Source organism: Dendropsophus ebraccatus, chromosome 9 (genome assembly GCF_027789765.1).
Source record: "Dendropsophus ebraccatus isolate aDenEbr1 chromosome 9, aDenEbr1.pat, whole genome shotgun sequence".
In the NCBI taxonomy this organism is placed as follows: domain Eukaryota; kingdom Metazoa; phylum Chordata; class Amphibia; order Anura; family Hylidae; genus Dendropsophus; species Dendropsophus ebraccatus.
Genome location: NC_091462.1, coordinates 111996219 through 112024049, shown reverse-complemented (window position 1 = coordinate 112024049; position 27831 = coordinate 111996219). Strand labels below are relative to the sequence as shown.

The 27831-nt window shown below is 45.9% G+C and overlaps 2 protein-coding genes and 1 pseudogene across 3 annotated transcripts in view; all 3 read right to left on the bottom strand.

The window, feature by feature from the left end:
• The window catches only part of LOC138801529 (sulfotransferase 1C1-like), a 30744-nt gene that overhangs the window by 1890 nt on the left and 1023 nt on the right, over positions 1–27831 (bottom strand). The window contains exons 1-5 of one of the 2 annotated variants that reach the window (XM_069984442.1): positions 4774–4843; positions 1637–1817; positions 1420–1548; positions 1019–1116; positions 24–150 (exon numbers count right to left, since the gene is read on the bottom strand). In XM_069984442.1, the coding sequence (XP_069840543.1) occupies positions 24–150; positions 1019–1116; positions 1420–1548; positions 1637–1817; positions 4774–4788 (550 nt within the window). In that variant the 5' untranslated portion in view covers positions 4789–4843. Of the gene's footprint in view, positions 1–23; positions 151–1018; positions 1117–1419; positions 1549–1636; positions 1818–4773; positions 4844–27831 lie in introns of those variants that run through there. The other variant, XM_069984443.1, reaches the window with a different exon arrangement.
• On the bottom strand, positions 10841–13608 carry LOC138801518 (E3 ubiquitin/ISG15 ligase TRIM25-like). The gene has a single exon (XM_069984429.1). It carries the CDS (start codon positions 13415–13417, stop codon positions 11720–11722), a length of 1698 nt encoding a protein of 565 aa, XP_069840530.1. The 5' UTR covers positions 13418–13608; the 3' UTR covers positions 10841–11719.
• Positions 22218–25152, bottom strand: LOC138801864 (E3 ubiquitin-protein ligase TRIM39-like; annotated as a pseudogene).

The window sequence follows — 27831 nt, the reverse complement described above, 5'->3', positions numbered from 1 at the left end:
GGAGATGTAATGTGTTCTCTCACTCTCGCCCTTCAGAAACTTCACCACATATTCATCCCAGGTCCCGGGGTCAGGATGCGTCTTGTTTATCTGTTCAAAGTGATAATATGACACTGCGCTGTCCTTGGCGTTACGAGCGACGTAAATCACCTGCGGCAGGAGAGGAGATATGGAGGAACAATAAGATGGGTACACAAGATTATAGTATATTATGTTGTATTGTTATGGGGGTGCTGTCTGTATTATGACTGTCACTGTTATGGGGCACTGTGGCTGTCACCATTATGGGGGTGCTGCGGCTTTCACTGTTATGGGGGTGCTGCGGCTTTCACTGTTATGGGGGGTGCTGTGGCTGTCACGGTTATGGGGGTGCTGTGGCTGTCACTGTTATGGGGGGCACTGTGGCTGTCACTGTTATGGGGGAGCTGTGGATGTCACTATTATGGGGGTGCCGTGGATGTTACTGTTATGGGGGCACTGTGGCTGTCACTGTTATGGGGGCACTGTGGTTGTCACTATTATGGAGGCACTGTAGCTGACACTTATGGGGGCACTGTGGATGTCACTATTATGGAGGCACTGTAGCTGACACTTATGGGGAACTGTGGATGTCACTATTATGGGGGGCACTGTGGCTATTTATGTTACGGGGGTGCTGTGGCTGTCACTGTTATGGGGGTGCTTTGGCTGTCACTGTTATAGGGGCACTGTGGCTGTCACTATTATGGAGGCACTGTGGCTGTCACTATTATGGAGGCACTGTGGATGTCACTATTAGGGGGTGCTGTGGCTGTCACTGTTAAAGGGGCACTGTGGCTGTCACTGTTATGGGGGTGCTGTGGCTGTCACTGTTATGGGGGTGCTGTGGCTGTCACTGTTATGGGAAGTACTGTGGCTGTCACTATTATGGGGGTGCTGTGGCTGTCACTGTTATGGGGGGCACTGTGGCTATTTATGTTATGGGGGAGCTGTGGATGTCACTGTTATGGTGCACTGTGTGTGGCCTGTTTCACCCCACCTTACACTTCTGCTGCCAGAAGGACTCCGGCACCAGCTCATACGGCAGATGAGTCCTCACCAATCTCGGGGACGCAGTGGCTTCCAGCACATCAATTCCTGTATTGAAACAAAAATGACGTAATTCTCTCCGAATAACTTTTTACATGCTATACTGTATACTCTAGTCACCTCCAGAGCTGTGTTCACAATTCTGCTGTTTAGCCTGCAGGTCCACTCATTTCATACAATAAAACATGATCTGCTGTGGTGCATTATGGGAGATAATGGTACAGTAATCTGATGTACAAATGAGACTACATCCCCCACAATGCAGTGCACCAGGATGTTAGGATCAGAAGCTGCATTTAGCAGAACTGTGAATGCAGCTCTGGATGTGACTGAAATTCACTGTATACCTACCGGATGGCACAGGAGGTGGGAAGCAGATCTCCAGGAAGGAAAAGCGTACATGTATGGGGGCCCGTCCGGTCTTCTCTACATCTCCCTCGTTCATTATGCAGTCGACAATCTCCTGCATCCAAGTGGTCCCTGTAAACAAAACATTTTAGATCTGAGGATTTGTTACAGTTGTATCCAGTCTAGACAGTGCTCTGTGAGCTGAACGACCTGGATTTACCTGCTTTGGGGTAGGTGGCGATCAGGAGGTCATCTGGCCGGGCCTGGAATTTTTCAATTCTCTCCCAGGATGTTGCGATCGGCTTCATGAGGGGAACACCATGCACCGGGACCAGCGGGAACCTATAGAACGTGGCCTCCGGGACCTGCTGCAGGCTTTCTGAAAAATCTGGGGATCCGGCCTGAACAGGTAACATAGTGGTCAATATTATAATGAGCTTCTTCCATAGAGAGAATCACTCGGCCTTCCCAGGCTCCTGACCGGCTCTACATACATCCCATACTTCAGCTTTTTTACATAGATTTGTCAGGGGTCTAGAAAAGCTGAGTGACAACATAAGAGCAGCCATATTGGTTGTCACCAATAAAAATTAGTAGCTCTCTACTGACACAGAGTGCTCAAAATCGCGGCTGAGCACAGTTATGACGCGGCAGAGGGGGGCCGGCATGAGGGACGGATGGAGCGGTTCGGCCGGCCGCCCGAAGATGACATCATTGTCCCAAGATGGCGGACGGGGGTCGACACACATCAGGTGTCGGGGTGGGTGGGGGGACACGGGGAAGGGGGGCAAAGTTATACAGATTTCCAATATACACTTCTTATGGTAATGCTTATAAAGTGCTTTTTTCCCTGCACTTTCTACTGCATGAAGGCTTCACTTCCTGGATAACATGGTGATGTCACTTCCTGGATAAGATGCTGATGTCACTTCCGGGATAACATGGTGACGTCACTTCCTGGATGTGACATCACCGTGTTATCCAGGAAGTGAAGCCTTGATGCAGTAGTAAGTGCAGGGAAAAAAGCACTTTATAAGCATTTCCCGTAATAAGTGTATATTGGTGATTTGTATAACTTTTGGGGGGCAATACAATACTTTAATAAACATTTTCGCTGGACTTCTCCTTTATTGTGCAGGTGGAGGTAGATAAGCTATTGCTCCCTGTTATTGACCATTTCTATATAGACTGAAGCTGACTGTAGGGCAGGTGGATCCATGCTATTACTCCTGCAGTGTCCCAGAGCGGGTGTGCCACTACTGTGTCTTGTATATGTAGGATGGTATTATTAAGTATGTATGCTCTGGGCTGAAGGCCCAGCTGGAGAAAAGGTTAACAAGGGTTAACAGTGAATGAGACTTATGTCATGTACTTTTCTCTGAATGGCACTGTTTATGAAACTGAATGAGAGCCAATCCCTGATCTGGGTACCTTACAGTTGTCCCGCCTCTATTCCTCAAGCCTATCAGAGGTATGATGTTAGGTCTCCTAATATGTTTTCCGCCCCAGTGATATTGCTCCCTGAGGGGTATTTATTGTGAGGTAGAGCAGATGGGGGAGAAGTTCTAGTCTAGGAATAGTCAGAGTAAGAGAGAGCAAGAGAGAGTGTCCCTACTGAGGAGACTTTCCAGGGCCAGACCTAGGGGCCAGGACTCATCTTTGCAGCCTATGCCGTTCCTTATCGTATTATTTCTAAAGGAGCTCCAGTACTAGCCATGCTGGGCTAGCAACATCTGCGGTGTGACTACTAGAGAGGGGGAGAGAACTTCATCCACGCTGGGGGACTATCTTCTTCTAAAGCCCTGATAACAGGAACTAAAGAGTCAGCAGTAAGGTAAGAGCAAGTAAAGCCGATAAATGTGCTGCAATGTGCTAGGTTTCCTTAGGGGTCACCCGATGGCTAGGTCTACCCACTAGGTGGGGCCTGTGTTCCTGGTTTTGTGTCACTCTGTGCCTATGGACAGCACTAGGCGGATCTTCATAGCTGCATATGCAGGTACTTCTTCTTCTAAGTCTCCACAGATTAGAGCCATAAGGGAACTGAGCTACAAAACCCACACCCAAACAGAGGACAGGGTATTGTTTTTGGAAGAAACCGGACCATGTTTATGTAAGACTGGACAACCCCATTGTCTTAATCGGAAGTAAAACAATGCAGGACATGGTGGCAGCTAGTCTAGATCAGAAGGGCAGTGTGGTGGCCTATACGACCAGATCTGAGGCGTCTGTACAGAGGAGGGTCGTACCTTTGTGTCAGCTCTGATCTGTATGGAGGTACAGTAACTGTATGGCACGTTATAGTACTGGAAACACCTTACACCTAAATAACCCCTAACCCTGTGCACCACATCACATGACCAGCTATCAAAGGTACACTCACGCCTCAGCAGCCCCTGTCAGAGAGGCCTCATCGCTTCACAATTTTAACCCTTCCCTTCCAATAATATTACATTTTCAATAGTGATATCTTTCGATTTTCCCCTTCTTGGTTAAAGTTGATGGACATGTTTTTTTTTCACCCGTACAATGTAACTATGTACGGCATCCAAAGCTGTATTCACAATTCTGCTAACCTCTAATCCGTATCCTCCTCCTGGTATGTGACAAGCCTGACCGGTTATATGAGAAGCCAAAAACCTCTGCACTCTGTTAAATAACCCCTTTAAATAGGCACTGTCACTGAAAAAGTTTTGATGAGTTGGGTGTAAGCATGCTCTCTCTCGATTCTGTGCCGCGTTACTGAGATGGAAGGCCAATGGCAGTCAATGGGACAGTCACAGGCACATGTAAGCCCTCGCGGGCAGGGTCCTCTTCCCCATGTACCAGTCTGCCATTTGCCTTCATGTAATGTGTTTGGATCTTGTAATTTTCTTGTTTGTTACCCCTGGTGCCTGTATAGCGCTCTGGAATTAAGGGCGCTTTGTAAAGAAATAATAATAATAATGGGGAGAGAAGCGCTTTGCTGGCTGCTTCTCTCCCCACTTGTTACAGTCATTGCCACCCAGTCCAGTGCACAAACATCAAGTATCAGGGCACCTGACCTCTAAACATAGAGGCTGACACCCAGCTTTCCCTGCATCCTGATAGGCATCACATCTGCCCTTGTTCGCATCCCACACTCAGGGTGACAACTATGTGAGGTGACTATTACAGGGCTAATGTGGTTGTCACCCAGTCCTCTATACATTTGTTGGCCCTTGGTTATGTAGGGACAGGATCTAAGCGCAACTCATACTGGTGGCTAAAGAAGTTGGATGCAGCCCTAGGAGGTCTGGGAAAACATAGATACAGCCTAGCCCCTAGTCTGTGCCCTGGACATGCCCCCTGTGCCCGCTCTGCAGTCCCCCCTGTACTCACACCTGGGGTCTCCATCCTGAGCTGCAGCCACCGCTCTCCACCTTCTGCCTCTGAGCACCAGGTCTCTATGACTTATATAGTCAATAACCTGCTATACCACAGAGGGTGTGCCCCCACCATCCCCCACCGGAGAGGCCGAGCCTGACACATTCCACAGCCCATACACATGTAGCAGAGCGGAGTTTGTCATTGAACTGTTTCTTTTATGCACATTGGAAACTGTTTTAGCTGCAGTCCTATGTAACACCACAGATGACACAGTGCTATTTCTGTAAGTACAGATAATATAGTAGATGTCACATGCAGGATTATACTGTATCTACTGTATGAGGGCAGCACAGAGTGCGGCCACCTACTATATGGGGACTGCATAGAGGGGGCTATCTACTGTATGGTGGCTGCACAAAGGGGCATAATACTATATAGGGGCTGCACAGAGAGACCTCATATTATTTAAAATCTGGGCCTAATACTATATGGGAGGGCCTAATACTATATGGAAGCTGCACAGAGGCGCCTAATACTGTATGGGGCATAAAAGGGGATTAATACAAAATAAAGCACAGAGTTGGGCCTTTCCAAACGTCTGGCAGATTCTGAGATGAGTTGTGGCTCGGAGAAGTCCTCATGATGGCCCATGCCGGATGGAGATAAGAAAAACGGGAACTACTCTATTAAGACAAGACATCCCCTGTGAGTCACTGGATGTAATTGCACTGTACTCACTGTGGTGTGCAGAGCCATGTATACAGATAGTATCTACCTCTATATGGTCACTGTATGAGGTCAAATTCATCTTTGTACAGTGGATTTAATTCAGTGGTGGTATTATTCAGCAAGTGGTGGTAAAAGTAATTATGTGGTGTATTTGTTATACCCCCTGTTAGTACTGTTTGGGGTCACTTCCACACACCGAACCCCCACAGAAGTATGTATTCTGATCTCCTGCAAAGCCTCCAGTTTACAATGCACCTAAGACTAGTGTTGAGTGGACTTGCCAAAAGTTCAGGTTCCTCACTGTTCACGCAAACCTGAACGCTCAGCATTGGACGCCCAGAGCCTGCAGAAGTGGGATGTTGCCCTAGAGCTGCCAGGAGTAAATGGATACAGCCTATGGCTGGGTTCACACTACGTATATTTCAGTCAGTATTGTGGTCCTCATATTGCAACCAAAACCAGGAGTGGATTAAAAACACAGAAAGGCTCTGTTCACACAATGTTGAAATTGAGTGGATGGCCGCCATTTAACAGTAAATAACGGCCATTATTTCAATATAACAGCCGTTGTTTTAAAATAACAGCAAATATTTGCCATTAAATGGCGGCCATCCACTCAATTACAACATTGTGTGAATAGAGCCTTTCTGTGTTTTCAATCCACTCCTGGTTTTGGTTGCAATATGAGGACCACAATACTGACTGAAATATACGTAGTGTGAACCCAGCCTGAGACTGTATTCAAGTTTTCCAGGACACCCTAGGATGGCATCCAACTTCTGCAGATGCTGGGAGTCAAGTGCAGAGCGTTCGGATTCAGACAAATGTTGAACCCAAACTTTTGGCAAGTTTTCTCAACGCTACCTAGGACCCTCCAGCTACAAAAGCTGCAAACACTACAACTCCCAGCATTTACTGACAGTCTAAAGCCCTCAGCATATGGTGGTATTTGAAGTATAAATGAACAGACAACTGAAGGGGTTGTCCTCTTAGAAACTACAACTCCCAGCATACCCTGAGAGATACATAAGTGTAGGCCATTCTGCAGTTGTTATCCACATGGTAGTGGTGGACACAGATCAGTTCAGGATGGGATCGGGTCAGCAGGTGTCCCCAGGATCAGTCCCACCGATGGGCCCCAGGTGCCTAAAGCCACTCAGACTGAAGTGCAGCACAGAATCCTCCGGTGGGCCCCGATGTCTGTGTTGTGCTTTAGGGCCCTCTCAGGAATCCAGCCAAACAAGTTATGTCTCTTAGAAGGTAAAGGGTTACAGAGTAGCCGCTGACCTCCACATTCTCTGTGACCGTAAAATACCGTGTGTGCCATCAAGGTCTATAGCAGCACAAGCACCTGACATAGGTCAGGGGTCAATCCCCATCCCCCTCCTCAGTCCTGTCCAGTGGTGGTCAGAAGGAAAAAGCTCCAGCCAGGTATGGTGGGTAAACATAATCGGAAGACTGAAGTGTGACTGTGGGTGCAGGGTATATACATGTGTATAGATATAGCGCATGAGTCTAAGAACGCCAAGTTGAAGGGGTAGTGACACGAAGAAAACTCGGTCTATACTGATGCGCTGAGATGCGTGATGCGTGGAAAAGTGTCTGCACTGTTGCATGGCAACTGCAGGGTCACAGTTCAGAGAGGAAACCAGGAAGTGATCAGATACATAGGGGATAAAAATGGTCCAGGGATGAAAGCTTCCTAACTAAAAACAGCACACTTCCTGTACGTATATGTATGTGGTACACATCTGATTTTACCTTCTTTGCTTCTTGACACCACCCCTTTAAGCTATAGGCCAACATTAAAGGGGTACTCCAGCGAAAACTTTTTCCCAGTAATTGAAACACATTACAAAGTTATATATGACATATGAATGTTGACCCCAGGCTGCTCTGTGGCAGCCATTTTGTGACAATGACATCATCAAGAGGGAGGCGGGTCTAAGCCCTGTTAAGCCAGCCTCCCTTTGTCAGATGACTCAGGTGGCTCAGCTCTGATTGGTTGAGCAAGATTTAATAAGTTGAGTAAGAGAAATAAGACATCCTCCGAAAATAAAACATAGGGGGAGATTTATTAAACTGGTGTAAAGTAGAATTGTCTTAGTTGTCCCTAGCAACCAATCAGATTCCACCTTTCATTTTTCAAATCTGTGAGGAATGAAAAGTGGAATCTGATTGGTTGCTAGGGCTAAGACAATTCTACTTTACACCAGTTTGATAAATCTCCCCCATAGTGCCTCTTTGGGAGCAAAAAATAATATAAGTCAGAGTCTTATTTTCGGGGGAAACACAGTAGTATTATGTATTCTTTGAGTGAACATAGTGACCATAGATGCTGGTTCTTAAAGGTGAAGTGCGGTGAAAATTTTTATTAAAGTATCGTATTGCCCCCCAAAAGTTATACAAATCCCCAATATACACTTATTACGGGAAATGTACATAAAGGGCTTTTTTCCCTGCACTTACTACTGCAAAAAGGCTTCACTTCCTGGATAACATGGTGATGTCACTCCCTGGATAACATGGTGATGTCACTTCCTGGATAACATGGTGATGTCACTTCCTGGATAACATGGTGATGTCACAACCCCACTCCCAGAGCTGTGTGGGCTGTGGCTGCTGGAGAGGAAGCCGGCAGGGGATACTGATGGACACAGGGCACTGGAGGGACACTGAGCATCCCTCTGCCATCATCCTCTCCAGCCCGCACAGCTCTGGGGGTCGGGTCATGACATCACCATTTAATCCAGGAAGTGAAGCCTTGATGCAGTAGTAAGTGCAGGGAAAAAAAGCACTTTATAAGCATTTCCAGTAATAAGTGTATATTGGGGATTTTTATAACTTTTGGGGGGCAATACAATACTTTCATAAAAATTTTCGCCAGACTTCTCCTTTATAAACCCTGTATTATCACTGAATGGTTATCCCCGCCATGTCCTAATGTAAAATTAAAAAATTGTATTGTACTTTTTTGTTCTTGTTTTTGACTTTTTCCTGTCACATTACTGCACAGACCCCTTCTATAGTACTGACTTCACTGGAAGATGCAGTCTTCGGCCCTATTACACAGAGCAATAATAGTTAAAGAGACATTGATCAGCTGATCGTTGCTTTAGGCCCAAACCTAAAATCATCGGCCGCCGACGCTGGCGGCTGACAATTCTGAAAACAGTATACATTACCTATCTACGCTCCAGGGCTCTTCCTTCCGTCTGCTTCTTCCCAGGTCCCGTGCGCTGCAGTTTCAGAGCGGCCTGTCCGATCTGAGAGTCACTCACTCATGAGTTGACAGTCACTCAGCCAATCACTGGCCGCGGCGGTCTCTGCCAGTGATTGGCTGAGGGACTGTCAGCTCATGAGTGAGTTACTGATTGGCTGAAACTGCAGCGCATGGGACCTGGGAAGAAGCAGACCACAGGTGGAGCCCTGAAGAGTGGATATATACTGTTTAAGCAAGGACTGCAAGGACATTGGTAACGATGTCCGTGCAGCCGTTGCTAAACGATTATCAGGCCATGTAATAGGCCCAGTTAATGAGCGCCAATCTACCAGATGGGTGCTCGTTTACAGTATTTATCGGGCCCTAATTGGACCATGTAATAGGACCCTTATCGTAGTTTTTGTTGTTTGCTTGGTGAGGCCAGAGGAAGTGGCTGTTGCCCGTCCACACAGCCTAATGTCTGATCACTGAGTAGACGTTCACCCGTTACGCCGTGTGAGACGGACAATTTTAGAATCAATATGTAGAAACTACGCCTGTCAGTATTTCATGAATAAAGCTATGTTAGTCTATGCACAACGAGGTTACACGTCCTTCCACAGCAGTTAGCGCTACTAAAATTTGATCGTCCAGCGACTGAGCATAACTGTGTAATATCGATGCACATCTGACGGCTGATGAAATCAAGAAAACACCGGACAGAAGCCACAAAGACACCGGGGAGCAGCAGAAGCAAAGAAGACACTGGACAGCGGGCAGAAGCCAAGAAGACACCGGACAGCGGGTAGAAGCCAAGAAGACACCAGGAAGCAGGCAGAAGCCATGAAGACACCAGGGAGCGGGTAGAAGCCAAGAAGACACCAGGGAGCGAGCAGAAGTCAAGAAGGAATCGGGGAGCGGGCAGAATCCAAGAAGACACCAGGGAGCAGGCAGAAGCCAAAAAGACACCAGGGAGAGGGCATAAGGCCAAGAAGACACCAGAGAGCAGGCAGAAGCCAAGAAGACACCAGGGAGCAGGCAGAAGCCAAAAAGACACCAGGGAGAGGGCAGAAGCCAAAAAGACACCAGGGAGAGGGCAGAAGCCAAGAAGACACCAGGGAGCAGGCAGAAGCCAAAAAGACACCAGGGAGAGGGCAGAAGCCAAGAAGACACTGGGGAGCATGCAGAAGCCAAAAAGACACCAGGGAGAGGGCAGAAGCCAAAAAGACACCGGGGAGCATGCAGAGGCCAAAAAGACACCAGGAGCATTGTTTTACACTAAAGATAAGAGCTGCATAGACATTGCTAACGATACATATATACAGCACATCCCGCACAACAGTCGAGCCGTGTAATAGGCTCAGTAAATGAGCTCCGATCTAGTTCAGCCCTTACACTATTTGTAATTTGTCTACACATTATGTTCTTGCATGCTCCCCCTGCTGTACCAGTTCTATTTCCATGGTGTTTCTATGACTTTCTGAGGTTCTCAGGTGAACCAGATACCCTCCCCTCTGCCGAATAGAAGATACCTGGAAAAATGCTCGAGTCTCCCATTGGCTTTAGGGGTTTGTTACTCGTGTTGAGCACTCGATCATTTTGGTGCTTTATCAACACTAATAAATAGCTTAGGCCTTAACGCACACGTTCAGTATTTTTTTCTGGTCCTGAAACAACCCGTGAGAAATTGCGGAATGGACATCCCTATTCCATCCGTATTCCATCTGTATTTCCGTAATTCAATTTTTTTACTACTCACTGCTTTTCATGTATTTTGCAGAAATACGGATGCCAACATGTTACAATCCGTAAACAATCCGTAACCAATTGATTTCAATGAGAGGATCCGCAAAAAAAAAAATGGGTCCGCACCGGGTCCGCACTAGGACATGTCCTTTTTTTTTACGGATTGATTTTCATCCATTTCTGCTACTGATCGTGTAAATAGCCCAATAAACTTCAATGTGCACTAACTCGGATACAGAAATACGGATCCGTAAATTACGGAACGTGTGAATAAGGCCTTACTTGTGTACTGACATTGAGAACCTGGTGAAGTGCAATGTGCACGAAACACATTATTTATTTATAACTGTATCTGTCATTTTTTTTGCAAATAAAATGTATGGAACTTATTCATATGGTCCTTGCTTTATTTACATATATAAAGTGGGTGAGCAACCTATAAGCAACCAGTACCAGCATACAGCTCATCCAGCAGGTCAGCAGCAAGTGGAAACAGGGACCAGTAACAAGGGGCCCTACATTAGTTAAGGCCTGGAAAAAAAAATCTTTACTTCTAGGAAAAACAAAGCCACAACAATTGGCTTAGTATGACAAAACAGAGAACAATAAAGGAAACAACATACAAAATACAGAGTATTCAGACAGGAGTGATAGCAGGCAGACACAACACATATGTCCCTTTCTAATACACAGTTCTTCCTACAAACCCCCTAACAGACTGCTCCTCATAATCCCCTCTCTCACAGACTGCTTCCTATAACCCTCTCTCACAGACTGCTTCCTACAACCCTCTTTCTCACAGACTGCTCCTCATAACCCCCTCTCTAACAGACTGCTCTCACTAATTGTCTGTCTCACAGTCTTTTCAATGGCAATAATTGACTCCAGGTGAACTATAGAGAACAAAAACAAACAAAATCCATCCAGACCAGAGTGAACCCCACAAAAAGTTTGGTCCGGGACCGGCCCCTGCAGCCCAATGGGGTTACGACGATGTAACATATTCTGCCTTGGTTTACTAATAAAGAAATCCACACTTCACTAGGATCCCCTAAAGCTACCATAGACATTGGGGGACTCAAAGTTAAAATGTGTTTCCCCTTTTCATATAGTGGAGGCTTCTGAGTGTTAATCCTGAGAACAAAGGGGTCACAATGCTAGTGGACACCTCTGGTGGACAAAACAAGCTAATTAGCATATTCAGAATACCGGGAGAATTTCAAGAATCTCGCCTCTTGATAAATCTCTCCCTATACATGCAAGGTTAGTGGTAGAGCTGCCTCAGCTTCTTATTGTAATAGAAGCTCCATCATACACATAGAAGGCAGCATGGAGGGGTTCAGTGAAGGAGGTGGTGAAGGTGTATAAGTGTCTGATGGGGTCACACAGCTCATAGAAGGACAAACGCCCGGCCTCATAGTCTAAGAAGACTCCAATTGTTGGACATGTTGGCATTACATTAAGCAACAATCTGGTCAGATTCCATAATGCTTCACATTCTCCATCTTCCATGTATAAAGACCAAGTTTTATCATTGTCTCCAATAATAGAATGATCTCCTTCCTTCTCTATACTGGGATAGGACACTGCAATGTCACATCCTCCTATCTGGTTCCACTCTACCTCCCAGTAACGTCTTCCTGAGGAGAAGCAACATCTGCTTAACACCTGGGGGTAAATCAGGAACCTTCCTGGTGATTCTGGTCTCTTCTGTTCTTCTTCTGATTGTGTCGCTGATTTCAGATCTTCTGATAATATCACTTCTCTATGAGCAGTGTCCTCATCCAGCAATATGTCCGGAACATGGAACCCGAGGTGTGATGTTACATTGGTGACAATATCCCTCAGAGATCGGTGTAAGGTGAGTGAGATCACAACCTCATCCAGATCATCGATCATCTCATGAAGGTCATTTTCAGGAGCTTCTTCTGCTGCCATACTGTTATCACTACAGTCCACTCCTGGTCCTGATGCTTGGACAGTTATTGGTTCAGTCCCATTATCTTGCACTGCAGGGTCAGACACATGAATATCAGGGTCATCCTCAGACTTAATCCTTCGACCATCTCCATGATCGCTTACTAAAATGTCCGGTTCTTGTAAAAGTCTTATTGGGTCAGTGACCTGGCACATCTCCTCCAGGTGACGCATCTTCCTATACAGCTCGTCCTCCTCTATTTCTAGCTTCTTGATGAGATCAGATATCTGGGACACAATCTTCTCCTCCTGCCTGGAGATCTCGCTCAGCGCTTTCTTTTCAGCCATTTCCAGTTGCTTCCTAATGTTCATAAACAACTTACTGACCATCTTCCTCTTACTGGAGACTTTCTTCTTGATATTCTTCTTATAATCATACAGTTTCTGGATTCTTGTATACATTGCAGCACTTTCATGGTTTAGTTCATCCAGATATTTTCTCAGTTTCTTCTTCTTCTCCTCAGAAGCTTCTTCTAGAAGTTCCACCTGGTGTCCCCTGTGCTTCCCAACCAGACAGCAAGACACACACAGACAAGCCGCATCCTGAGGGCAGTAATATTCCAGAACCTTCTTATGGATGGGACATTTTTTGTTGTCAAAAGAACCGGTGGGCTCTGATAGTATATGATCTGCCGTCTTGTTGTGGGCTGTCAGGTGGTCGTCACATAGAGAGTTCTCACAGTGCAGACAGGACTTCACAGCCGGGACAGGAGACTTTGTACAGTAAGTGCAGAAGATTCTGGCCTCCTCCATATCAGGCTGAGTAGATAAGAAACGCTCCACTATATTACCCAGCTTCCTGTTCTTCTCCAGGGCCGGACGCTCGGGATATTCTGCTCTGCAGTCAGGACAGGAGTAACCTCCAGACCCGTCCTGTGTATCCAGCACCTGAACAATACACGAGCGGCAGAAGTTGTGTCCACATCTCAGGGATACGGGATCTGTATAGAGGCTCAGGCAGATGGAGCAGTCCAGCTCGTCCCTCAGCTCAGCAGACGCCATTGTAGTAAGGAAAAGCAGGAAAGCTAAGAGGGCGGAGCGTTCCAGCAGAGGAATTAACCCCTGCAGCTCAGTAACTGTGTTCACTGCTGATTCACAGGAAGAAGGATAGAAACCAACAGGGCTGTGTGCAGGATTACTAATGTACAAGTTATACTGTCTCCTCCTGTTCACAGCAGAGAATCCACCACCAGTACAAGGAAGGAGGAGGCTGGAATGTAGTTGCCAGAGGTAGGTCTTGAGGACCTTTGATGATGTCATGCCCATGTGACCAGCCTCCTGTGTGGGAGGAGCTATCTTCCTCTGCCTGGCTTTCTATGAGGCAGCTGGTTTCCCGGGCTTTTTATGAGGTAGCAGTGTAGTGAGTGCAGTGTATACATTCAGCAGGAGGTAAGCCACTCTGAGGGCAATGTTCTGCAGGGTGTGTGGGGGTACTGTTATGTAATGTTCTGCAGGGTGTGTGCCCCCCCCCCCTCAATGGTCCATGTTCCGGTCCCAGCACCCCCCATTTCCTAAGAAAAATAACTTAAATGTTAAAATGTCTCACACAGACACAGGCTGCTCCTGAGCCGGAGGCGGCCGCTGCTGCTTCTCTCCGTCATGGGCGGCGCAGACTTAGTCAGCTCACGTCACGTGACTCACGTCGCCAGCTTCTTCACAACGCAGCGCCGCGTCCCGCCCACCTGGAGCAGCGTAGTAGTTATACAGTAGTAACTGCAATTTTTGGTGTCCTGTCCAGCAAAGTAATGAGGAATGTGGGTCCCGTATGTAGGATCCCGTGCTGTGCCCCCCATATAGTAATAATGTCGCCCATGCTATGCCCTCCATATAGTAAAAATGCCCTCTGTCCCCATAGTAATGCCCCCTGCCATGCCCCCATAGTAATGTCCCCTGCCCCTATAAAAATGCCCCCTGTTCTCCCTCAACACGATAGAATAAAAAAATAAAATCATACTCATTACATACATCACTACACTAATCCGGGCGGGGGACGGGTCCTCTTCTCCCTTGTGTGTGCCTTGTGGATCCACCAGCAGGCGTGATGACGTCATCGCTCTGCGTCTGCTGGTGAGATCGGATCCACACAGGGATGAGACTAGAATGGAGTTGTTAGAAGGAGGTCGTCCCCCTGGAGTCTGTATTCTAGCTTGTTCACCATAGAGCAGGCTAGAATGGAGTTGCTAGAAGGAGTTGCCAGACATTATTACAATCAGGAGGCATTACATGAGGTATACCAGGGGAAACTACAACTCCCAGCATGGCCAGCCTGATATGGGAGATCGAAGGACATCACAGGAGGAGATATAAGAGGAGAACTACAACTCCCAGCATGTCCAGCCTGTTATTATGGGAGATCGGAGGACATTACAGGAGGAGATATAAGAGGAGAACTACAACTCCCAGTATGTCCAGCCTGTTATTATGAGAGATCAGAGGACATTACAGAAGAAGATATGAGGAGAACTACAACTCCCAGCATGGCCCGGCCTGTTGTTATGGGAGATCGGAGGACATTACAGGAGGAGATATAAGAGGAGAACTACAACTCCCAGCATGGACAGCCTGTTATGGGAGATCAGAGGACATTACAGGAGGAGATATAAGAGGAGAACTACAACTCCCAGCATGGCCAGCCTGTTGTTATGGGAGATTGGAGGACATTACAGGAGGAGATATAAGATAAGGACTACAACTCCCAGCATGGACAGCCTGTTATTATGGGAGATCAGAGGACATTACAGTAGGAGATATAAGAGAAGGACTGCAAATCCCATCATACACAGTGGAGGTTTAGTGAGCCCCGCCCCCTCATGTCACATGACAATGATCACAGGTCCTTCATCCATTAGCATCCTCTCCCATTCTCAGCCCTGCCCCCTTATGACATCACCACAGGTCCTTCCCCATTGCTCTGCAGAAAACACGGTCCTTCTAACAACTCCATGCTGCAGTGTAACACCCTGCATACTAATAATGCGGCATGGGCCCCCCCGGAGCCTCGAACCCCGGGCGGCCGCCCAAACCGCCCACCGTGACTCTCTGCAGGGTCAGGGCTGTGTGGGTGCACTGTTATGTGATGCTCTGCAGGGTCTGGGCTGTGTGGGTGCACTGTTATGTGATGCTCTGCAGGGTCTGGGCTGTGTGGGTGTACTGTTATGTAATGCTCTGCAGGGTGAGAGGTGTGTGAGTGCACTGTTATTCATGGAGTGCTGCACTGGGGCTGTCTCTCCTTGGGGATGGGGCTAAATAGAAACCCACCTACAATGCCATCTACTGGTGATGAGAAGAATCGCTGGCAATAAAGTACATATTGGATTCACATCATAATCGCTGTTGTAGTAATATTATAGATAGTAGCTTAGCTGCAGCCTGTGTCAGTATATATAGATGCCAAGTAGTGATGTTAAAAATATACAGCTTGCCCCCATAACATGTTTCAGCACGCTCTGGTGCCTTTATCAAGAGGTGGCGGGCAGACTGATTAAAATCCAGTCCTGGGAGCTTTATAACCTCTGTCTGATATCAGAATGCGCTGCCAGTCAGAGGAAACTGCACAAATGTACCAATCATTGCTCGCTCTATAAGCGTCAGGGGGAAAGACTATCAATAGTAGGAATGAACACATCCACCAATGGCAAGGTGTCACGGGACACAGGATTAGTCACAGAAGATCACATGGGATATATTGTGGAGTACACGGTATGGCGCCCAGTAAACATTTTGTAAGTAGATGCCCAAGAAAAAAATCCGGTAGATGGATGCATGTACGAGATATGTAATTATATCAATTACCTAACTATGGGGATTATCTATATCCTTTCATGTATGTGCCCCAAATATTACATAGGTAAAACGATCCAACCCCTGCGGAGAAGGATATGTAAGCACCTCAGTTATATAAACACGGACAGACACATGTGAAAGAACACCATGGCGGTTCCCCCGCCCACTGGCCTGGCGTTTTGGGGTGTTTCACAACTGAAACTGGGTCCTCGTAGAGGGAACTTGGATCGTAGGCTCCTGCAAGAGGAAGCAAAGTGGATCCATGGTTTGAGAAGTCTTAGGGTGGTATTACACGGGCAGATGGGGGCCCGATAATACCTGTAAATAAGCGCTGATCTGCTAGATCGGCGCTCGTTTACTGGGCTTATTGCACGGCCCGATAATCGTTTAACAAGGGCTGCAGGGACATCATTACTGATGTCCTTGCAGCCTTTGTTTAAACTGTATACATACCTATCCATGGTCCAGGGCTCCTCTTCCTCTGAGCTTCTCACCAGGTCCTGCACTCCGGCTTCACAGCGGCCTGTGTTAGCTGACAGGCCGCTTAGCCAATCACCGGCTGCGGTGGTCCCGGCCTGTGATTGGCTGAGCGACCTGTCAGCTGACACAGGCCACCGTGAAGCCGAAGCGTGCGGGACCCGGTGAGAAGCTCAGAGGAAGAGGAGCCCTGGACCATAGATAGTTATGTATTCCTCTTTGCTATTCGTCAGCGTCGGCCGTGCACCGCTATCACACGTAGTGCTGCGCAGTCGGCGCCCGACGATTATAGGTCTTAACCTATATCAATGCTCAGCCGATGACAACGATCATCGGCTGATCGTTGTCTTTATTTCACAGAACGATAATCAGCCAGATAGGGCCGATTATCGTTCCGTGTAATAGTACCCTTAGTCCCACTGGTTTAAGACGAGGGTTTTAATTTTGTAGCATTCATCGCGTGGATTCTCCCCCCTTCTCTGTTATGTCTCTTATTTTCTACTATTTCTATGGTCATGAAACTGTAATACTGACTCAGTTATAATGTTACATAGAAAGATGCGCCTATTGATGAGCTTTTGTATAAAACCACCTTATTTACCAGTACAGTGGTACCTTGGATTATGAGCATAATTCGTTCCAGGACCGCGCTTGTAATCCAAATCCACTCTTAAACCAAAGCAAAACTTCCCATAAGAAATCATTAAAATGCAGACAATTGGTTCCACACCCCAAATATAATGATTTTTTTTATTCTGAATAACATGTAAAATAAATGAAACAAACACTTAGAAACAGCTGAATCTGTCATATTATAAGTTACTGTACAGTATAGTAATCAGCATGTGGAGTATAATGTATAGTAACTGCATAACCATGAAAAAACATTAGCTGTTTATAGATACAGGATGGAACTGCAGATCTGACAAAGGGCGGACAGAGACTGCAGGGAGCAGGAAGGAATGAGCAGGACAGATGTGGGCACATACATGCAGCACTCTGTCCGGGGAGAGAGGGGTTACAGCTATAGAGAGATTACCTCCACAGTCCTGTCCCCTGATGTAAGCCCCAGCCTGAAGTGGATCTGCTATGATTTGGAAGGTGAGGGAGACTTTCTGGGTTAGGCCCCCTTCACACGTCCGGAAAAACCACCCGGTTTCATGGAAGGGTGTCCGTTCCGGAAAATAGGACCGGATTTTTTAGAACCGGTCCTATTTTCGTCCGGAAATCCGGCCCGGACTCCCCCATAGGAGTCTATGGGAGCGCCCGGGCCCCGGACGCTTTCCTGATTCACATCAGGAAAGCGTCCGGAGTTCCACTCACCTTCCGCCTCTGCCCTGGCCTCCTGCTGCCTCTACGTCCGCATCCTTGTCTGCAGGTACCCCCGGCGGCCACTCGCGTCACCCACGCACCCCCCCGCGGCCACTCGCGGCACCCCCGCAAACCCCCCCCCCCACCCCCCCCCCCCCCCCGCGGCCACTCGCGGCACCCCCCCCTCCCCCGCGGCCAATCGCGGCACCCCTGCGATCACTCGCGGCACCCCCGCACCCCCCCGCGGCCAATCGCGGCACCCCCGAAACCTCCCCCCCCCTTCCCACGGCCACTCGCGGCACCCACACCCCCCCCATCGCCCCCCCCCCCCCCCCCCGGCGGCCAGGAGACCAGGACAGGTGAGATTAAAACTCCCATCATGCCCTGCTGACAGGCCATGATGGGAGTTGTACCTCTGCAGCCTGTGGCCATCCAGGTTGCAGAAGTACAACTCCCATCATGTACTGCAACCTGGGTGACCACAGACTGCAGAAGTACAACTTCTATCATGACCTGTCAGCCAAGCATGATGGGAGTTGTAATTCTGCAAGCTGTGACCATCCAGTTTGCAGAAATACATGTCCTATTTTTCTTCTCATCAGGAAATCCTGAAGGTTTTTCCTGATGGTTTCCTGAAGGTAAAAACGGATTACTGTCAGGAAATCCTGATACTTTCCTGATGACATTTAAGGGCTCCTGATCAGGATTTCCTGACAGTAAAAACTGACACGGACGTGTGAATGGGGCCTTAGAGTACAGGGCTGTAGACCCCGCTATGCAGACTATGCCCCTCCCCCACTCCCCCTCCCACCTAGTACAGGGAGCTCTTACACCAAAGCAATGCTCTTACACCAAGTCACAATATTGAAAAACTGTGAGCTCTTAAACCAAAACGCTCTTAATCCAAGTTACTCTTAAACCAAGGTACCACTGTATTTCTTTTAACTTCATGTGATTGCTCTTGCATAAAAACATTTCTATGCACTGTGAACCTTCCCTTTTGAGTATATACATTTTAACGTGATGTCCCGATCCTCATTACTTCATCTTCTGGCGCGGCTCTTGCTGAAGGGAAAGGGAAGGGAAACTGAAGGCCTCCAGCTGTTACAAAACTACAATTTCCATCGTACTCAAACAGTCCGTGTAAAAAGCTTTTGCTGTACATGCATGGTAGGAATTGTAGTTTTTCAACAGCTGGAGGGCCGAAGGTTCCATATCCATGGGATAGGATGAGGAGGCTATAGCAAAAGCCAAAGCCCAAAAAAGGCTATTTTTATTTAAGTCATATTTTGGGCTGAAATACAGGCAAAAAGCATCCTGACAAAGGGGGACAACAATTATAATGTACCTTAAAAAAAAAAAAGACAAGTCTCAGAGACATCAAAAGTTTTTTTTTAACCAGTTTTAGTGTTCCTGTCACAACCGATCAGTAAAACCAATGGGGAGAGATGTGCACTCTGTAGAATGTACTTGGACTGGCACTGTAGTACTACAGATCCCAGCAATCCCAGTCATTCCAGTACTGGTATACTGACAAACACACTACAGATCCCAGCAATCCCAGCCATTTCAGTACCAGTATACTGACATACCACAGATACTCACCAGGCTCATGTCTCCAGAGCAGTTTTTGGCAGCAGCATATGACTAAGAATCCTGCTAAAAATCTACAGTTTGTGATTTTCTACTGTTGGTTATAGACTATCTATGGATTGCTATCTGTTATAGACTATCTATGGATTGCTATCTGTTATAGACTATCTATGGATTGCTATCTGTTATAGACTATCTATGGATTGCTATCTGTTATAGACTATCTATGGATTGCTATCTGTTATAGACTATCTATGGATCGCTATCTGTTATAGACTATCTATGGATCGCTATCTGTTATAGACTATCTATGGATCGCTATCTGTTATAGACTATCTATGGATTGCTATCTGTTATAGACTATCTATGGATTGCTATCTGTTATAGACTATCTATGGATTGCTATCTCTTATAGACTATCTATGGATCGCTATCATTGTTGCTGATTGATACAAGGTTGCTACCTTGGGAAGCACAAACTGCCACAACTACGTGACTGCATCTGAACTACTGTACACAGCAAGCTCCGTGGCACATAGCTGCCTATTATATCTATAGCTACTCTGCCTATTGCTGTTCGGACATCACCCATTACAGACTTAACCCGCAGTGCTGGTATCCAAATATTCATTTACTTATTTTCCTGCCAGGGCCCGGCGGCATTTTTACTAGTATCTTTTATTGTACTTTATTGTTTCCATGATCATTATATGTGATTTTATATATTCTAATTAAATCTGCATTTTATATTGTTATTTTATTATGTTTCAATACTATATCACATAGGGCTGCTGTGACTTAGAGGACTATATAATTTTTGTTTACACTTCTTGGTACTCATATGCCACTATAGGTAGGGGCAGACTATATATTTTAACCTCAGTCATTTGCACTTAGACCTGTGAGCTGCACCACTTCTCCCCTTTACTTCTCCCCCTGTAACAGCCACATAGACTTACATTTTGAGTATACGCAAAGCATGGCATTCCCCCAGTTTGTTCTCCTGATCAGTCGGAGGTTAAACACTCAGATCCCAAAACTTTTGACATGTCTCTTTTATATAAATGACTGTTCCCATTTATACAGCCTTAAAAATCATGACCGTAAATTATTATGTAAATACGATCTGAATAGTAAAAAAATACAGCTGTTTTTGGTGCTTTCATAGAACTCTAAATTGGCCATATTACAGTTCAAACATCAGACCAAAATACTGAGTGGGAACATTGTCTAAGGCTTCATGCAAAGTGTAGTCCTCACGCACAACTTGTTTTTCGGGACAGGAAATGTGTAACTATAGGGGGCGCAGCAGTTGCAGATGTGACTGGACCCCTAAGCTAGCAGGACCTACATACCTCCCTGTCTAATGGCTGACAGAGACTGGCATGTGTCATTAAGTGGCATATGTATTAATTTTTCTGCATGGGACGGTGCTCTAAGAGGCCAAAATCTTTACCTTTGAGGATATCCAGAGCATGTGATCACCCATTAATAGTTGTCTTAATATATTCATAGCTTTATCTTGGGATGTGGTGGTGGTGGTGGTGATGGGGGTGTATATACCTGGTGGGGCTTGTGTCCCTGTCAGCTTCAATTCACATTCCAAACTGGTGTCAGGTCGAGTAGACCAGCTCAACATCCCTACTACAAGCATTACATTAAAGGCTAAGCAGTTGCCCCTCACTTATCTCTCATTTCTTCCTTTGTTTTAGAAAAGAAGGCCAGGAAATATGAAGATAGATCCCTTACTGCAAATTACATCTGTATTAACATTGGCAATATCTGATTACAAATCACAATGATACACTACTACTCCCATCATCCCGCACAGCCCAACTCCGCTCCACAACTCCGACACCAGATTAGCTCCAGGTGATCTATGGAGAAGAACCAAAGAACCCATCATGACCAGCGTGAACCCGGCATTACCGGGACTGTCTGCTCCCGCCTGATGGGGACACAACAATGTAACATCTTCTGCAGCTTTACTGATCTTCCAGCATGTAAATCATTTTTATTGTCATTTTGGATGAACAAATAGAATCGGACATTACTATTTCCTATTACATGGATCTCATGGAAGCAGAGAAGAGGACATGGATGTTTCTGTGGTGAAAGATCTGCTGGAGAACTACAAGAAGGCAGAATGTAACTTAAATCCACTTTCTGTCTTCTCTGCTCAACTTTTACCCCATGGATGTGTAAGTGACATACAGGGTGACTGCCAACCCCAAGACCATGGAGCACAGGTACCAAGGGTCCTACAGTAATGGACACAGCTTTCACAGCTTCTACTTCACCCTTCACCAGGTGAGAACCTATTACATTCAACTGAATTTATTACCTTGTGGATATTTGTTCTTTATATCTGTTAAAGATTCAAAATTCCAGAAGGGCCCAGTCACAGTCCAGAGCTAAATCCCCCTTGAGAATCTCTGCTCACAGAGGTCTCCATCCAATTTGACTGAGCTCCAAGGTGGTCCGATAAAGTATCAACTTAGAGGGCTGAATACAAATATAGGTCGCACACCACCAGATTTGTATTTTTAAAAAATGTTTAAAAACTTGTAGCATTGTCTTTACACTTCACACTTGGAAAAGTATGTAAAAGTTTAATGGGTACAAATACTTCAAGACCTCAGCTTCTCATTGTAACTGAGGCTCCTTCCTCAACATAGAGGATAACATGGAGAGGTTCAGAGAAGGAGGCGGTGAAGGTGTATAAGTGTCTGATGGGGTCACACAGCTCATAGAAGGACAGACGCCCGGCCTCATAGTCTAAGAAGATGCCAAGTGTTAGACATGTTGGCTTTACATTAAGGCTTTTTCTGACTAAGTTGTGAAATGTACCACATATTGCATCACACCTAAAAAAAAAACACCAAGATTTCTCACTAGATGTAATACAAGACTGTTGTCCTTCCTTCTCTATACTGGGATAGGACACTCCGATGCTGCATCTTCCTATCTGGTTCCATTCTACCACCCACTAATGTCTTCCTGAGGAGAAGCCACATCTGCTTAGTACCTGAGAGTAAGTCACAAACCTTTTGAAGTAATTCTGGTCTATTCTGTAGTTTTGCTGTTCCTGCTGCAGTTTTTAAATCTTCTGATACCCTCACATATCCATGAGCAGTGTCCTCATCAAGCAATATGTCTGGGACCTGGAACCCGAGCTGTGATGTTAGGTTGGTGACAATATCCCTCATACATCGGTGTAAGGTCAGTGAGATCACAACCTCATCCAGATCATCTGCGGACCTGATCTTTCCACCATGTTCCCCTTTGTCCTCACCATCTCCATGACCACATACTGTAATTTCTTGGTCCTGTAAGAGTCTTATTAGATTAGTGACATGACACATCTCCTCCAGGTGATGCATCTTCCTGGACAGCTCGTCCTCCTCTATTTCCAGCTTCTTGATCAGATCAGATATCTGGGACACAATCTCCTCCTCCTGCCTGGAGATCTCGCTCAGCGCTTTCTTTTCAGCCATTTCCAGTAGTTTCTTAATGTCCATAAATAACTTACTGACGTTCTTCCTCTTATCGGAGGTTTTCTCCTGGATATTCCTCTGATGATCGTGCAGATTCTGGAGTCTTGTCTGAATTTCACCTGGTGTCCCCTGTGCTCCCCAACCAGACAGCAAAACACACACAGACAGGCCGCATCCTGAGGGCAGTAATACTCCAGAACCTTCTTGTGGATGGGACATTTTTTGTTGTCAAAGGAGTTGGTGGGTTTTGCTAATACATGATCAGGAATGGAAACTTAACGATCTGTGGGCTAGACTGTGGTCTTTAGGGGGGTTGGGAGGGGGTCCCCAGAGGGTTGGGTGTGTGTTATTTTTTTCTTCAGTTGTGTTATTTTATTACTTTACAGATTTAGTAGTGTAAGCTGTCTGATATACGGCATCCATTACTAAGTTGGGGCTTAGTGTTACTGGTATAAAATGAATAACATTAAACCGCCCCCCATTATTATCCCAGTACCCACCCCACCAAGGGTACTTTCCCCCTGATGCTCTTAGAGGGTATGTGTACACTATGGAATCCCAGCGAATCACCCGCCACGGATTCCACAGTCCGCCCCAGCTGGCGGACGCACGCATCTCCGCTAGTCCCATATGCTTCATTCTATTGTTTGCCAGATTCCGCCGTCCACCTGAAGAATTGACCCACTCTTTCTTCGGGCGGATGGCAGAATCTGGCAAACCATAGAATGAAGCTTATGGGACTAGCGGAGATGCGCGCGTTCCTCGAGCAGGGGCGAGCTGCAGAATCTGTGGCGGGTGATAGGCCAGGATTCCATAGTGTGCACATACCCAGAGCTAGCAATGATTGGTTCAATAGTGCAGTTTCCTATGACTGGCAGCACATTTTTATGCCCACCGCATCTCGTGACAAAGGCACCCAAGCATGCCCATACATGTTATGGGGGGCAAGCTATATACTTTAAACAGCACTACCTGGCATCTATATATACTGACTCAGGCTGCAGCTGAGCTACTATTACTATCTATAATATTACTACAACAGCGATTATTATGTAAATCCAATATGTACTTTATTGCCAGCAATTCTTGTCATCACCAGTAGATGGCAGTGGAGGTGTGTTCTATTTCGTTTGTATTTTTTCACTTTTTTTTTTCTATTGAATCAAACGAATGACAAAATAAGTGGGAAAAAAATTATCATTGGGAAATTTGGGGTATTTTGGGCCATCTCTTGCAGGCAGCTCTTGGATTTTTTTGATGTGTTGCCAGAGCCAGAGCCTGGTAAACTTCAAGCTCAGAGTGCCGGGCTCTGGTGAAGAAGGAAGACATTGGAAGTGAGTGAGTATGGATGCACCCCCCGCACTGCACCTATTCTAGCAAGGGGGGGGGGGGGGGGGGGTATTTTTTGAATAAAACGTTTTTTTTCCCCTTCAATTGTGTCTTGTGTTAATTTTTTACTTTATAGACTTAGTAGTGGAAGTGGCATTCACGACTAAGTTGGGGCTTAGTGTTAGCCGGTATAAAATGTCTAAACCGCCCCCCATTTATACTCCAGTACCCACCGCACCAAGGGCACTGGGAAGAGCTAGGTACCAGTAATCAAAATTGGGGTTTCTGGACTGGATGGTGGCATGCTGGTATTATTAGGCTGGGGGGTCCCTTCCCACCATGCTATCACTTCTTCTCATATGGAGCAGGTGGGCTGTGTCAGTGCTCTAGACCTTGGATTACACTGCTAATAGCACAGAATTGGCGCAGAGGAGAAAGGTAAGACACTACCTTCTTCCTTGGCGCCCTGTGCACAACAGGGGACTATTAGCAGGTTACATTCGTCTAACCAGCTGATAGTTCCCCTTTAAAAGCCCTATTATACCAAGCGTTTATCGGCCGTTAATCACTTGGTATAATAGTTCCTGTTAAAAGGCAACAATCAGCCGACATGCATGATGCCGGCTCATTCTTGTCTTTCAACATCGCTCTGTGCAATAGGGTTCTATGGAACAGGCGGAACTTCAAGCGGAGGCCGTCCAGCAGAATCTGCTTGAAGTCTCTGCGGAAATTCTGTATTGTGCACATACCCTTATGATACACAACTTTGTAAATATGGCTTAGATCTTTAAAGGGGTAGTTCACCAATAATGTTTTTCTTTCAAATCAACTGGTGCCAGAGATTTATAATTTACTTCTATGAAAAAAAAAATCTCAAGTCTTCCAGTACTTAACAGCTGCTGTGTGTCCTGCAAGAAGTGGTGTATTCTTTCCAGTCTGGAGAGCAGGAGAGGTTTTTCTATGTGGATTTGCTACTGTTCTGGACAGTTCCTGATATAAACAGAGGTGGCAGCAGAGAGCAGTGTGTCAGACTGGAAAGAATACACCACTTTCTCCAGGACATACAGCAGCTGATAAGTACTGGAAGACTGGAGTTTTTGTAATAGAAGTAAATTACAAATCTCTGGCACCAGTTGATTTGAAATAATTTTTTTTTTGTGAACTACCCATTAATCCCTTAGAGCCCTTTTACACAGAAAGATTATTTGACAGATTATCTGCCAAAAAATTTAAGCCAAAGCCAGGACTGGATTTGAAAAGAGGAGAAATCTCAGGCTTTCATGTATGACCTGATCTCTGTTTATAGTCTGTTCCTGGCTTTGGCTTCAAATCTTTGGCAGATAATCTGTCAGATAATCTTTCTGTGTAAAAGGGACCTAAAGGAAAGAGCCAATTTGCATTTTTGCTCTTCCGTTTTTTTCCTCCTTGTGCTTAAAAGGCCATAGCACTTTTTTCACATTTTTCCACCAAGAGACCCACATGAACCCTTATTTTTTTTTGCGTCACTAATTATACTTTGCAATGACAGGCTGAATTTTTGCGTAAAGTACACTGCGAAACCCCCCCAAAAATGTAAAATGTGGTGAAATTGTAAAAAAACACTTTTTTTATTTGGAGGGTATTTGTTTTTACGCCGTTCGCCCTGGGGTAAATGTGATTTGTTATGCATATTCCTCAAGTCGTTACGATTACAACGATATGTAACATGTATAACTTTTACTTTATCTGATGGCCTGTAAAAATTCAAACCGTTGTTAACAAATATATGTTCCTTAAAACCGCTCCATTCCCCGGCTTATAGCGCTTTTACCTTTGATCTATGGGTCTGTGTGAGGTGTAATTTTTTGCGCCATGATGTGTTCTTTCTATCGGTACCTTGATTGGGCATATACGACTGTTTGATCGCTTTTTATTACAATTTTTCTGGATTTGATGCGACCAAAAATGCACAATTTTGCAATTTGGGATTATTTTGCGGTTACGCCGTTTACCGTGCGAGATCAGGAATGTGATTAATTAATAGTTCGGGCGATTACGCACATGGCGATACCAAACATGTCTATTTATTTATTTTTATTTATAACATGGGAAAAGGGGGGTGATTCAAACTTTTTATTAATAACTATTTATTAATATTTTCTTTTACACCTATACTAGAAGCCCCCCTGGGGTTAGGGTTATTCTCCCCTTGGGGTTAGGGTTATTCCCCCCCTGGGGTTAGGGTTATTCCCCCCCTGGGGTTAGGGTTACTCTCTCCCTGGGGGACTTCTAGTGTATGCACACTGATCTCTCATAGAGATCTATGCAGTATAGTTATACAGCATAGATCAATGAGATTGGATTGCTTTCGGCTGCTGCAATCGAGTGCCGAGCCGGGATCAGCGCCATTACGCTTATGTTAAACTTACATTTCCCATGTGTGATGAGCTGCTACAGAGTTTACTAAAGCCCCTCCCATCCCCCCCCCCCCCCCCATCTCTGGCAACTACGGATTCCAAGGGTACGACCTACCTCTGGCAACTATGTTCTAGCCTCATACTGAATGGGCTAGATTCTGGACTCCAGGGGGGAGATTTATCAAACATGGTGTAAAGTGAAACTGGCTCAGTTGCCCCTAGAAACCAATCAGATTCCTCTTTTCATTCCTCACAGACTCTTTGGAAAATGAAAGGTGGAATCTGATTGGTTGCTAGGGGCAACTGAGCGAGTTTCACTTTACACCATGTTTGATAAATCAACCCCCTGGTGTAGGACCTACTTCTGGCAACTACTTTTTAGTCTTGGTTGATGATGGCTTCACAAAAGGAAAAACCTTCTAACATCACTAAGTTTTCTGTGGAGTAATTCAATCAGTGCATCACTGTACACACTGCGTACAAGTTTTCTGTTAGATATATATTGAGAAGATATCCTGATACGCATCTCCGACAGCTACAATGTAAGCCATCGTATAGGACGACCAGGGATGGGGAAAATGAAGGCCTCCAGCTGTTGCAAAACTTCAATTTTCATCGTACCCGAACAGCCAATGCCAAAGCTTTTGCTGTTGATGTATGGTGGGAATTGTAGTTTTTTTTTTTACAGCTGGAGGCCTGCAGTTTCCCCATCAGTTGTATAGGACAAGGAGGCTATAGCAAAATCTATAACCCAAAAAAGGCTATTTTTATTTACAGGGGAACTCCAGGTAGAGGTTAAAAAAATGAATCTTCTGCGGAAGCATAACGCATTACTTACTTGTCTATCCCAGTTTTGAAACTACCAAAAATCCATTTGTTTAGAGGGGGATGTTCTGTATTGTGTTTCTGTCCTTCCTGGTTGAGCAGTTCCCAGAATGCAATGCGGCTGATCATCACAGTCCCCCACCCATCAAAATCAGTAAAATTAGTGTTGCACCTGCTTCTGGCCAGTCAGAGATGGTTAATCACT